The sequence below is a fragment of the Lytechinus variegatus genome, chromosome 2 (assembly GCF_018143015.1).
Source record: "Lytechinus variegatus isolate NC3 chromosome 2, Lvar_3.0, whole genome shotgun sequence".
Lineage (NCBI taxonomy): Eukaryota > Metazoa > Echinodermata > Echinoidea > Temnopleuroida > Toxopneustidae > Lytechinus > Lytechinus variegatus.
In genome coordinates, this window is record NC_054741.1 from 23,909,854 (window position 1) to 23,923,726 (window position 13,873).

The 13,873-nt window shown below is 36.1% G+C and overlaps 1 protein-coding gene across 1 annotated transcript in view; it reads right to left on the bottom strand.

Moving 5' to 3' along the window:
• Window positions 1-13,873, bottom strand: part of LOC121407638 (CMP-N-acetylneuraminate-beta-galactosamide-alpha-2,3-sialyltransferase 2-like) — a 35,405-nt gene continuing 21,532 nt past the window's right edge. The window contains exons 2-6 of the mRNA XM_041598808.1: window positions 10,377-10,567; window positions 4,931-5,110; window positions 3,709-3,754; window positions 2,261-2,380; window positions 1-432 (exon numbers count right to left, since the gene is read on the bottom strand). Coding sequence (XP_041454742.1) covers window positions 250-432; window positions 2,261-2,380; window positions 3,709-3,754; window positions 4,931-5,110; window positions 10,377-10,567 — 720 coding nt within the window. The 3' untranslated portion in view covers window positions 1-249. The remainder of the gene's footprint in view (window positions 433-2,260; window positions 2,381-3,708; window positions 3,755-4,930; window positions 5,111-10,376; window positions 10,568-13,873) is intronic.

Genomic DNA, 13,873 nt, shown 5'->3' on the forward strand with positions numbered 1-13,873 from the left:
CTAAATGATATATCACTATGTTACTGACTTCGCACCTTAAAAAATGTTCCAGTCGCGCGTAAAGTCAGTCAGGCGTAACTTTACGAACGGCTTTATGAAACACCGACCCATGGTAGTTTTCACAGAATCCTCGATCCTGATTGGCTGTTGAGCATTGTTGCCATGGTAGTTACAACTGGATGGCAAAGTTACCATAACAGTAACCTTTTATTCGACGGGAGCCAGATACCATCAAATAGGTCACATGGGTTATCGCACTCCCTGGTACATCTTGATGATCTTTTCCTCTGCCAGTTTCTTGAGGATTTCGAGTTCGTGGTCAGAGTTGTGAACGTGTGTCTTGAGGAACGCCGAGTTTCCCGAGCCATCGTTGGCCTCCCAGTAATGATCCCAATATCCTTTGCTGTTCGCTCCCATACCGAATACACTCACCTGCAAGGTGAATAGGATAAATGTAAAGATGAAAATCATTTTCTCATAGAACGGAGACCATTGAAAGACCACTGAAAGACTTTAAATTTGTGAGGTCTTACAGCGGTCTTCAAGATCACTGAAGTTTGTCATCTTTGAGAGGCTCAGAAAGACCCTCAAAGAACTCTGAAAGACTGGAGGATATTTCTGTAGTCCTATAAAGATCTTTCAATGGTCTTTCAGAGATCTAAATTTATGCAACAAGTGATCTTTCAGAAATCTTTCCATGGACTTTGCCTGGTCTTTTAATGATCTTTGAATGATCTTTCAGTGATCTCTCATGGGTCTTACAGTGATCTCCGCAAAACTCTTGAGAGATTGCCGAAAGATCATTGAAAGAATATTAAGATCTTTGAAAGTTCATCAAAAAACCGCTGAAAGACTAAAGGTCAAGTCCACCTCAGAAAAATGTTGATTTGAATCAATAGAGAAAAATCAGACAAGCACAATGCTGAAGATTTCATCAAAATCGGATGTAAAATAAGAAAGTTATGACATTTCAAAGTTTCGCTTATTTTTAACAAAATAGTTATATGAACGAGCCAGTTACATCCAAATGAGAGAGTAATGTTGATGATGTCACTCATTCATTATTTCTTTTGTTTTTTTATTGTTTGAATTATACAATATTTCAAGTTTTACGAATTTGACGATTAGGACCTCCTTGCCTGAACCACAAAATGTTAAAATAATGGAATTCCACGTGTTCAGGGAGGAATGAAACTTCATTTCACATGACAATGACGAGAAAATCAAAATATTTCATATTTCAAACAATAAAAATCGACTCTCTCATTTGGATGTAGCTGGCTCGTTCATATAACTGTTTTTGTGAAATGAAGCGAAACTTTGAAATGTCATAACTTTCTCATTTTACATCCGATTTTGATGAAATTGTTAGTGTTATGCTTGTTGAATTTTTCTCTTTTTATTCAAATCAAGTTTTTGTTGGGGTGGACTTGTCCTTTAAAGACCACTGAAAGACCATTTTCCTCTAAGACCATTATAAGACTGTTTTGAACCGTTTAAAAAAGGTTTTGGAGCCCATGAAGACCACGAAACCACTGAAAGATTGGTCAGGGCTCGTTTAAGACCTCAAAGACCATTGTAGGTTCATTGAGAGACCTCTGAAAGATCAACCAGAATCCATGGTCTTTCAAAGGTCTTTCTGTGGTCTTGCTCTCTGTGGAATGGGGATTTAACTGCTGTAATTCGTTTTGACCAGTCATGCCAAAATGGCAGTATAAGACCTTTATTTATCATGATGAGGAGTCGAAGACGGACATATTAAAAAAGAACATGAAAGGCGTGTTGGCTACATCGCCTTGCAGGTACAGTTCAATCATTAATATTCAATTTGAGGAAAAAATGACGTCACTTTAATAATTTGTCTTGTCCCCCCCCCACCCTCCCATCCCCTTCCCCATCCACCTGTCTAAAAATATCCTTGTGCCGTCCCTCATCTTTAAGAATCTTGCACTGATTGGAAGAATTTTAGGATTGCGAGTAGGGCGGTTCAGAGGATGGGGAGTTGGTTTCTGCATGGAAGTGGAATTAAAAATCTTTTGGAATAAATTAGTTCATAGAAACCAAATGTGGGGCAGCGAGTACCTTCCGGGACTTAATTGTCAACGTTATAAGTGTGGAACATGTACAGAGAGAGATGGGAGAAAGAGTTTTTAAAAATCGAATAGGTTAATTTTGATATCCAAAGTGAAGTGAAGGGCTACAGCCTAAACATAATTTTCAATGGAAATAAATACAAATTTATTCCAACCAATCGCATTACCTCATCGCAAAACTGGAGAGCGAAGAAAACGGCCAAAGTTCCAGAAGATGGATAGCGCCCCTTACCGTCGATCCATTCTTTATGAATATGGTGCATCAAAGTGGGGTTGTAGAAAAGTATCTGGTAAAATTAAGGCACAAAATATGGCCAGAGTTAAGAAATAATCAACTTAATCATTAATCTAAACATTTGAAGTAAAGAAGGCATTATTGAACTAACAGCTTCCTAGTAAACTCACTATATGCCGAATAAAATAAGGTAATATATTAAGCAATAACAATTGTCAGGAAAAGGGGACGAATTGCAACCCCCATCCGCTATCTATTCCTAAAGGGATACCATGTCATTCTTAAACTTCGGTTTTTAGGACTACCCCTTCTCCGCCTAAAATGACCCCAGCTTTTTGCTCTTCTATTGGCCGATCTGGGAAAATGTGGATAAAAGTATTTTTCCGCCCCTTCCTATTGGCAAACACTGGCTCCGCCCCCGCCTCTAGTCCTAACCATCGGACGCTACACTCCGTTGTAGGTTTTCAGTCGAATGCCCCCCCCCCACTCGAAAAATCCTGCGTATATATGCCCCTGAGTCAGTTTGTAACAAATCCTTTTATTTCACCACATTACTTCTCCTATCATATATTTGAATTTGAATTTTAATTTATTTATTACCAAATATCACTGTCAGGTACAATTATTACAAGGAATAGTACATCACATATAAACAAAACATTTGGTAATTGGAACATAATAGCAAGATGCTAATCGAGGTTAGCCCCAAATAATGTCATTATCATAGTTAATAAACAAATATTTAAGTCAATCTCAATATTGTACATTAAATTCAGTACTTATTCTACTTATTACTGTTGCAGAAAATTTCGATCACTTTTAGTGAACATATTTACACAATTTACAAGAAAAAATATCTAAATTATTCACAAAATCTTTAAATAGAATTATTTGTTTTCAGGCAGGATTTTTCCATATGAAATTAATCATAATCTTCCAGTAGCATTAATTTTAATGATTTGCTGAATATAAAACCATAATTTATAACCAATCATTTAATGTTGGAAGTGGTTTGCATTTTTGCTCTTGAATTCTGGCTCACAGGTAATCCATGCTTCCTTTAACATTAAACCTTAAGGTAATAAATCAGGTAAATCAGTATCAGGAAACAGGAAATTGTAGAGCCTCATAATATTAATCGTCACAATGTGATTGGCAAAACTCTTCCATTCAGTATTATAAATCATTTACTCTAAAACGGTACTACCCGGAAAGGAACAAAATAACCTGGTGTTAGTTGTTCATGAAATTAAATATTTTTATTCCTAACATATTAACTTACAAAAGGGAAACACCACGCAATTATAGAGTATAATCAAACACCAATATATAAGAATTAAACATCTCTGTACTTAGTTGCTAGCATTTGAAATACTTTACCTTCGAAGGGGCTACTTTGATTTTTGCTTTAACGCTGGTGTAAGTCCTGGAAAAATAAAACAGAATATAAGACAGTAAGAATACTAAAATATTGAACAGCGCCATCCTATTGCCAAATTGAATCAATATGAAGAGTGGAACCACCATTCTCCCATGATCCATTATTATGTATACATGTTGGTCTACATTTAGACTGAGCAAAACAAGTCATGCATTAAGGCATCATATTTTGGGGGTTCGTAACACAAAGTCTAGCGATTGATCTTAAATTTGATTTGTTCAATTGATTCCATAAAACGATCAGTTTTATGGAATCAAGTTTTTTTCCATTAAAAAAAAATCAGTAGCGTAATGAACCAAAAGGGGGGGTGCAGACATGGCGTATGAGGCAAAGTAAAAATTAAACCTGCGAGTGAGCGAATCGAACGACAAAAAAATACCTTTTGATTAAAAAAAATCATATTTTGTGATAGATTTTGATACAATATCTAGAAAAATGTCATAGTGTATTTACTTCTCTGTCCTTTTCTTGCCTGTTTTTATTTTATTCATTCATTTTTTTTTTTGGGGGGGGGCTATGTCCCCCGACGGCCCACCCATCTGAACGCCAGTGAGTGCAATCAATCATAAATCAACAACCCCGCCATAAACGGGGCATTGGGGACCTCTTTGTGATAGAAGTGGGGAAGACTTAGTTCGGGCGAAAAAAAGGAAAACTTGGAGTTTGAAAATCATTCCTTTTACTTTGATTGAGATAGTACATGTCTTTCCATTAATTTAGATTTTTATGAATATTACGCTCGTAATTTCCAAATGATTACTATTATCATTATCATCGCCGTTATTATTATCGTTACAATCATGTTAATTATAATTTTTATCATTAGTAAATTTTTATCATTATAACTATTATAATTTTCATTATGTAAAGAGTCATCATTCCCGTTATCATTACCATTACTACTACTAACATCGCTATCATCATCATTTTCATCATCATCGTCATCATCATCATAATCATCATCATCATCGTAATAGTCATCATCATCATCATCATCATTTTCATCATCGTCGTCATCATCTTCACCACCACCACCATTACCACCATCATCATAGTCATCCTGAACATCATCATCATCTTCACCATCACCATCACCTCTATCTTAATAATCATCATCACCATCCCCTTCATTATCATGTTCGTTGTCGCGTGTAAACATACTTTTTGATTTCGCCTGTCGTAATCGCACTTCGGGCCCAATTCAGATCTAACACCTTGAAGCCGAGCAAAACAAAGGTTGTCTCTGGGGTGATGTCTGTGAAGCTTTCTGGGTACATCAATCGATATGTATCTTTCTTCCCCACGTCCTTTTCAAAGCCTTTCACCTTTGCCCGATTGATTCTGCACCACGAAAAAACGAAAAAGAAATAAAAACAGATAAAGGGAACAAGTGAGGAGAGTAAGTGTTTCCAATAGTTAAATGCAACATTGCCCCCCCCCCCAAAAAAAAAAAAGCAAAAGGAGTTGATTTTTATTAACAAAAAATATCACCGTATATAATAATAATAACAATGATAACAATAATGTTACAAAAATATCATATTTTTGTAACATGATGCTAGGGCATGATATCGTCGTCACCTCCCACCTCTGACTTACCATTCCACATTTTATCTACATCCCCCCTTACCCCTCATTCCTCCTCCGTCAACTTAAACACAAATCATTGATTTGGCAAACCTTTTTTTTTTCTAGACACACGTATTGTGAGCTTGACCTTTAGATCTCTGATCCCAATGTCACAAGGGGAATCCAGGACCTCATCGCAATAAGTAGTTCGCAATCAATCACTCAGTAGCGATTGCCAATCAAAATCATCTTTGCACACGCATTTTGCTAACAACATCGACCAGGAACCAATCAGAATCGTTGCTTCATATTTGCAATCAACTGTAAACCTTTGTGTTACGGGATCCAGAAATGTAAATATTATTCACATGGGTAAAATCCCTGAAATTCCACGTTTTATCAGTAAAAAAGACTCAAGAATTTCCATGAGATGGAAATGTTCCCCAACAGATTAATTGCTTAGTTGCATAAAAACATTGTTTTATAAAGCAAGTATTTCGTGAAGTTATGGTGTATAGTCTCAAAGGTTCGAACGAACGATGCATTCGTGAATCTCACTGTTCGTACCACTGGCGTAAATCCGTGTTGATGGGTGGGGGGATGACTGAAATATTTTGGCTTTTTTTGCAATCATGTTTTTAGATATGCAAGGTATTGTCATTGATATGTCCACAGTGGCGTGCCGTGGGTCACGGCATAGTGGGGCACCAGCAAAATTTTTAAATCACTGAGTGAGCGCGCGAAGCGCGCTCAGTTGCCAGTTATACTGACCTAATAGAGACATTTTAAGGACAATGTCATTAAATGGATATGTATCTCACTGATCAAATAATGCGAGCGCGAAGCGCGAGCTGAAATTTTTTTATATTCACACCTAAGAAGGGACATTATAATCAAATTTGTGTAATCATGATAGGTACCTGTCTCGCTAAACAATGCGAGCGCGAAGCGCGAGCTGAAATTTTTGTATATTTTGACCCCAAACAGCGAGATTTTAAGGAATATATTTTAGGAATCCATTAAGAGTATGTATTTCTCACCATAAGCATCTAATGCGAGTTCCATGCGCTTGTTGATTTTATTAGAATTACATCTGAACACATGAAACATTTTTGTAGCCATTGCAATCATGATTATCATATGCATCTCACTAATCAAATATTGCGAGCGCGAAGCGCGAGCTGAAAAATTTAGATAATTCAGACCTGAAGTGGGGCATTCTAAGGTTTCTTGGTAGGAATTAACTAGGACCATACGTATTTCATTAACCAAATGATGCGAGCGCGAAGCGCGAGCTGAAAATTTTTGATATTCAGATCAGAAGGGACATTTTAAGGACTGATTTTAGGAATTCATGAAGAGCAGACATATCTCACTAATCCACTAATGCGAACGTTATCATGGACAGAAAATGTTTCATACATACCAAGACCTTAACATTTTTTATTCTTGTAAAAGAAGCATACGCCACTACATAAAACAATGATAATTCAAGTGCTAGGAAATATATTTGGTTTATATTGACTTGAAAACGGGATGTTTTAGTACAACAGGTTTATATATCTCTTTAAACAGACAATGCGAGCACCAGAACAATGAAGACGTAGGCCCTGGGCAAATTATGTTTCATAACGTTATGATAAAAATGTTTCTTATTTAATGTAACATAACAGAATAAAAATATATATAACATTATAATGAATAATATTTTCTTATTTCCCACTACGTTTTTCTTCCTTTCTCCCTCTTTTCTCCTTTTCCCCTTTTCCCCGTTTTTTGTTTCGGGGGGGGGGGGGGTTGCCCCCATCCCCCCCCCGTAGTTACCCCACTGTATGTCCATATGGCAAATACCACTCCAATATATTATCTTTTTTCCCCATGATGGTTAAATGGTTTTATTAGAGATTACATTAAAAATTGTTTCACCTTCCATCTTAATCCCTTCCCAAAGACCCCAACATTGATGAATTGGAAGAAACGGGGGTTTCTCTTCATAAGTTGGGTATGCAAAAAGGGTGGCGTATGAACAATTTTCCACACGGTGCCATGGATAAATTGTTGCTACATCACAGTATCTTGACCAAATTTATTGAGTAATATCTCATTTTGAAGCTAGAACTATAGGCTAAATATATTACTATGAATTAAATCAATATAATATCAGGAACAAAAACTATAGCACATTAAGTTTGAAGTAACAGGGGTGGCGGAGCCGGTGGATGCGGAGCCGGTGGATGTGGTAAATGATAAAATGATAATTAAACCTAATTAACAACTTACTATAATATGTAATATGACTGTTATCCTCATATTTCTGGGCGTTTTAAAGCAGGGAACAACTAAATGTCATAAAAATTTGACAATTTTGAAAATATGCAGCAATGGAATACATGTGTATGTCAGCTCTGATCTGCAACCTAATGAATTAGTAAACCGGAGAGATTTGGTTAATTATCTAATTTGTAATCTTAATTTTTAGTACAAATGTTGTGTATCATTGCAACAAACATTTCTACCCATGATATTGTCATTTTGCCAAGCATATAAATACAGTGACAGGTATTTTGGGGGCAAAAATGTGAAATTAAATACTGTTAATTAATTAGTATAATTAATATGCATACAATAATAGATAATTATTTGATTTTTGGTACAGATTTAATTATTGATGTTTAAAGATTATAACTGCAAAATACTAGGGTGATCCAACGTTGCATTAACTTTTGACACCATTTTATGTGCAGCAGGTCCAATTTGAGAAAAACACATTTCAAAATTCACATTTACATTGACGTCTATGTAATAATTAGCTGTTAATTAGTCATTTTAAGGAAAAATAAAGGTATTCGAGACTTAAAACTTTTTCATTATTTAGAGAACGGTAATAGCTATAACATATCAAAAAATATAATTTTTGACCATTTTTACCCTGTTCGCGAAATTGGACCACCTTATGACATGCGACCAATAAGGACATAAATATTTCGTTTGGAAATGGTGAACTGGCTCTCTATTTGCATTTTATGATTCAATAATATTGTTTTATTTGTTAAGCGGGATTTTAGGAAGAATTTTCACCAATAAAACAATTATCTTGTGATTTTTTTTTTCATTTCTTTCGTAAAAAGTGGGGGGATGTTTGGACAGGCCATCCCCCCCCCCTCCTCGAAAACTGGGGGATATATCCCCCCATCCCCCCGGGATTTACTCCAGTGGTTCGTACGAATTCTGGAGATCGCTATTCGTAGATCTTGGCAAATATATCGTTTCAATTTATTTTCGAAATTTAGCTCCACATACAATGTAAAATAAGTTTCGAAGCACGTATTGAGAATTGCTTTTACAATAGATACAATGTAAGCAGAAGAGTATGTGTACAAATTGAAAAAAAAAAATACATCTAGCACAAATAAACAACTTAAGACCTTCTTGAGAAACGAAATGATTTGTTTCGGTTATACAATGACCCCTGAATTTGTGCGATTTTTGTAAGAATACCTTGAATTATTTTTTCGTCAGACTTACGGCCATTTTACGATTTAAGTTGTCGCAAGATGGTAGCTACGTACAATTCATGGCACTCTCAAGGCATTCCTAAGAAGACCTGCTTTACAGTGTCACAAACTGTGTACCTCTATGCCTTAAGAGTCCCTTAAAGCGCCAAGAGTCGTTCGTAAGAGTGCTGCAAGAGTGCTGCTACAATGAAAATATACACTTTATGAGTTATTAAGGAGGTTAATAAAATATGGTATTGCACTTTGTTTAAAACGGGAGGTCCTGCATTTGTATTACATATACTTTTGTTTATTGCGTAAATTCATGCCAACAACGTTCCTTTCCGGAAACCCTTTTTTACAATGTTGATTTTTGCTTATAGAAACTGCAAAATCAGTGCATAATTGTTGACGTCTATCTTTAAGTGTATCCAGTTTGCATCGTTTTATTTCGTGCTCGCTTCGTTTTCTTGCACATTTCAAGGTTCATAATTAATTTCTAATATAGCACTATGCACAAACCTGTATCATTAAGTATAGATCCGTGCCTTGATTCCCCTTCGCTGCTCCTTTTTTATCAAATAGTCACTACGACTCTCAATTTCGAAATTCGCTGCAGCAACTATGTATTGCTTCGGAGTTATTTCAGTACAGATACCTATTCAATGTTTAGTACACGGTTATCTTTATGTCACACCCGAACTCACTATTCTTTCATCAGACCCGGATCAAGGGGTCACAGACTGTACGCCCCTCCCCATCAAATGTGCCATAACTGCTTATAACCTTCCGAAAAGTGCTATGCTCTCTTCAGAAATAAAAATTGTTAACCAAGAAATTTTGGGTAAAAATTATCCACTCTCTCTGCCTCTTCTTTCAATCCTTGATAGGTTCTAGCTAGACTACCATGGTTGATATGCTCTATCACGTCACATGGGTTACCATATTTGTTTGTTAAAAATGTGTTAATATTTAGCGAATAACAAAAAGTCGTTTGGCAACATAATCATAGTCTTATTCTTATTAACTATAAACATGTTTCAGAAACGGTTTTGATTGTTAGAAATGTGTTATTACTCAGCAAATAACAAAAATTCATTTGGCAACATAATTATAGTATTATTCGTGTAGATTATAAACATGTTTCAAAACGGCTTTGATTGTTAAAATTGTGTTAATATTTAGCAAATAACAAAAAGTCTAATTCTTATAGACTATAAACAAGTTTCAAAAACGGTTTGATTGTTAAAAATATGTTAATATTTAGCAAATAACAAAAAGTCGTTTGGCAACATAATTATAGTCCTATTCTTGTAGACTATAAACATGTTTAAAAACGACTTTGATTGTAAAAATGTGTTAATGTTTAGCATATAACAAAAAAATCGTTTGAAAACAGTCTTATTCTTACATGTTCTCACAGACTACAAACATGTTTCAAAACGGCTTTTTTTTGCTCGAAAACAGTGTACTAATTATAGAACTGGCAGAACCGTTATCTCAGCATGGCATGATCTGTTATTGTAATGGAAATTTTGACCAACCTTACGACTGCATCGTGCGTGTCGATGAGGGTCCCGTAGCTGCTGTTTTTCAGATTGCCTGAGTTCCCGACCACGGCACAACGGAGGCATCGTGATCTGTTGCGTTTCAGAAACCTTTCGGGGTTGGGGATAACCTTGAATGCCTTGTCGAGGGCGCCGAGGTAATCCTTGTCCACGTGACTTTGTAAACGCTAGAATGAAAAGAAATATAGAAAAGGGTGTCATCTTTATGAAACGCACATCGGGTCGTGTAGCTATGGTCTGGTGGTTAGAGCATTGGACTCATGACCATAAGGTTATGAGTTCAAATCCCAGCTCTGCCACTGTTTCCACTTTGATAAAAAGACCCGAGAGATCTGACGAGTACAGGTACTACGCCTGATTAACTTAAAAATGTAATAAAAAGTAACATTTTTCCTGTGTTATATACCAGCTTGGCGTTTACCAGCAAAAACTGCCCTACCGGGTTCCTATGGGAATTACCATAAACAGAACCGAGAAACAGAACATTCAGAAATGAAATTATTGGAAAAACAAAACCCCCATCACCGGGGATCGCCTCGTATGATTGTCATTATCTCTATCAATATTGCAACAACAAAAAAAGATGCATGGTTAACAAAATATTCTGACTCGGCCCTAATCGTTCACAAATGCGGAATTTCATCATTCACATACTCGGAGTAGGCACACGAAAATGGGAGAATGGGTCATTGGTGAATAGATGGGAGGGTGTGTGGATACTTATCCCATCCCCTCAGAGATAACACAATTTTCCACAACCAAGAAAAAGAAACTAAAATAGGTGAAAAGGGTGAAATAATGATTTCTAATTTTCATTCCTTGACTTTTGTCAAAATATATTACAAAGTTAGATTTGACTTTTATCAAGTTGAAAATTTTCGCTCACTCGCGACCCCATGCTCTCTCTCTCATTTTTTTTGGGGGGCCCATTATGCCACCGGGTGAAAATAATTTCGCGTCCTGGTTAAAAAAGGAGCGAGGTATTTTAATACAAATGACTGAAAATAAATAGATCCACTGTGGAAGCACAAGATCTTTAATTACACAAATCCTTCCTATTAAAGAAAGATTTCTCATTTTCAGCATGATATTGTAAGTTCCATTTTGATTTATCTTGATGTAATTTGATGTAAATGATTTGTATGTTGATGATTTATCAATAAAAACATAAATAAAAAAAATAAAAAATAAAAAGTTATCAAGTCTAAAAAACGGCTTTCCTTATCTAAACACAATCGACCTACTTTCCCATTTTTCCCCATGTGCATGAACTTAGAATTCATGGAATTGTTTTTTATTCATTTCAGATATTTGTAAGGGTACACTGTAAAAGAAAACATTGCGTAAAATTTTAACCAGATCACGAGGGTAATTATCTGTCTAACCAATTTGGGCCAGTATTTTATCCAATGCGGGAAGCATATTGTCCAGTAAGGTAAAAAAGATAAGCAGCAATTACTTTAGAATGTGCACAATTTTCATCACGCTGGATGAATCAAAATGCCCTAAAGAAATGCCGAATGTTGGTTGGACACAATATAATTACCCTCATGGAGCATTTTTACCCAATATTTTTTATAGTGTAACCCAGTCAGCAAAACCCGGGTACTTGTTTTGGGCCATGTAAATTCAGAGCAATTACGCGGACATACTGGCCCGTATTCTGAAGTCGGGTTTAACTTAAACTCAGGTTTGAAGTTGTGGTTTAAGTATGGACAGCCAATTGTAACATAATCACTAAAAGTACAGATATCATACTTCAGCTCATTTGGCTCTCAAATCATTCATAATTATGTAGGAAGTATAAACAGATGATTGTCTTCACCATCGATGAATCAGGAAAGAGCATAAGAAACATACAACTTAATAACAATTTTGATACTTTTGGCTTCCCATACTTAAACCATAACTTTAAACCTGAGTTTAAGTTAAACTTCAGAATACGGGCCACTGTATACACACAGAATAAGAATGAGCGAAAAAATGAAATAATTGTAAAAGAATTTGCTCATACTCCAAAGGCACCGAAAGAAAACCAACAAAACATATTCAGCTTTAATTTGCGATATCGCTCTTGAACGGTCACGAAAACCGATATTCACAATCACGCCTTCTCGAGGATTTTTCGTCATGAATTAACAGACGGCTGTCAATTATTTGTACCAATATTCATGAATCAGAGCAAATTGGTACGACTCATTGTGTATGATGCTGCGTTGGTCGCGATGTGGTACAAATATTGACACTCGTGAATATTGGCGCAAGAGTCCTTCCAATTAGACAAACAGAGATATCGACTATTGCTGATGAGAGGGCTAACTAACCTTGTCATTTTACGAGAAAGATTTTTTAATCTATTTTTTGTTATGTGATTCGTTTCAACCGTATGTTCAGCTTTGATTTATTTTACTATTTGGACTCGTCGGGTCTTTTTACATTAACAGGCTTGAGAATTGTGTGCACCAAAAAAAAACAAATTTTCATACTCATGAAAGGTGTATTATGCCTCATCAGCAATGGCAAGTGGCGGCTTGGAGGACATAGTGCTTCAATTGATTCACATTTAACCCATATTTCAAGTCACATTTATTTCTCCTAAAGAGATCAAATAAAAATACATAATGAAATGAATTGAAGAAAATGAGAAAGGAAATGGCAGAAAAGGAAGATACAAAAGATACCTTGCATTAGGCCAACCCATAACCATAAAATGGATTACCCCCCCCCCCCCCCACCCACCCACGCACCCTCACACACATACACACACACACACACATTAGTCGGATGGGATGAAGAGAGAGAGAGCCAGCAAAAAGTCTAGAATTCGACAATGAAAATATTATTTATTTCCTTTTAAAAACAGATAACGAAGGGCTTAATTGAATATGAAAAGGGATTGAACTCTTGCAGATAAAGTAGATCTAGTCGGCTATGTGTTCATTCTTTCTTAAAGAGAATTTGGGAACGAGACTAATTCTCAATGAAATTTGATTTTCATCAAATTCATCAGAAAACATAACGTTGAAGATCTCTCTTTATATGAGGGAAGGGGTGGGCTGGAGTCGAATCAGAAGAATAAGGTATCTTAAACGAGGGCGGGGTAGTCTCGAAGTCTGTCAAGAATTATTGCAAGATTGACATGATTGAGGGGCGTCAAAGGCGATCGCACTTGCTGATTAGGCACCCAGATCAACATCTGCATACATTCATTACATATAAATGAATATGTGCACAGCAATAACTGTGGTGTTGACCGGTCTACATAGAGGACCACACCAGTTGTTTTACACCGGTGTTAAATTGGCGGTGTTAGTTCAACACCTTTGGTTGTTATATTTACACTCTTTGGTGTTATGTTAAATCTCTAGGGTGCAGTTTTAACACCTCAGGGTGTGGTCCTCTATTAACACCAACTGGTGTCAGTTTTAACACCACAGTCTTTACAGTGTGTGTGTGCAGGAGCGTCATTTTCT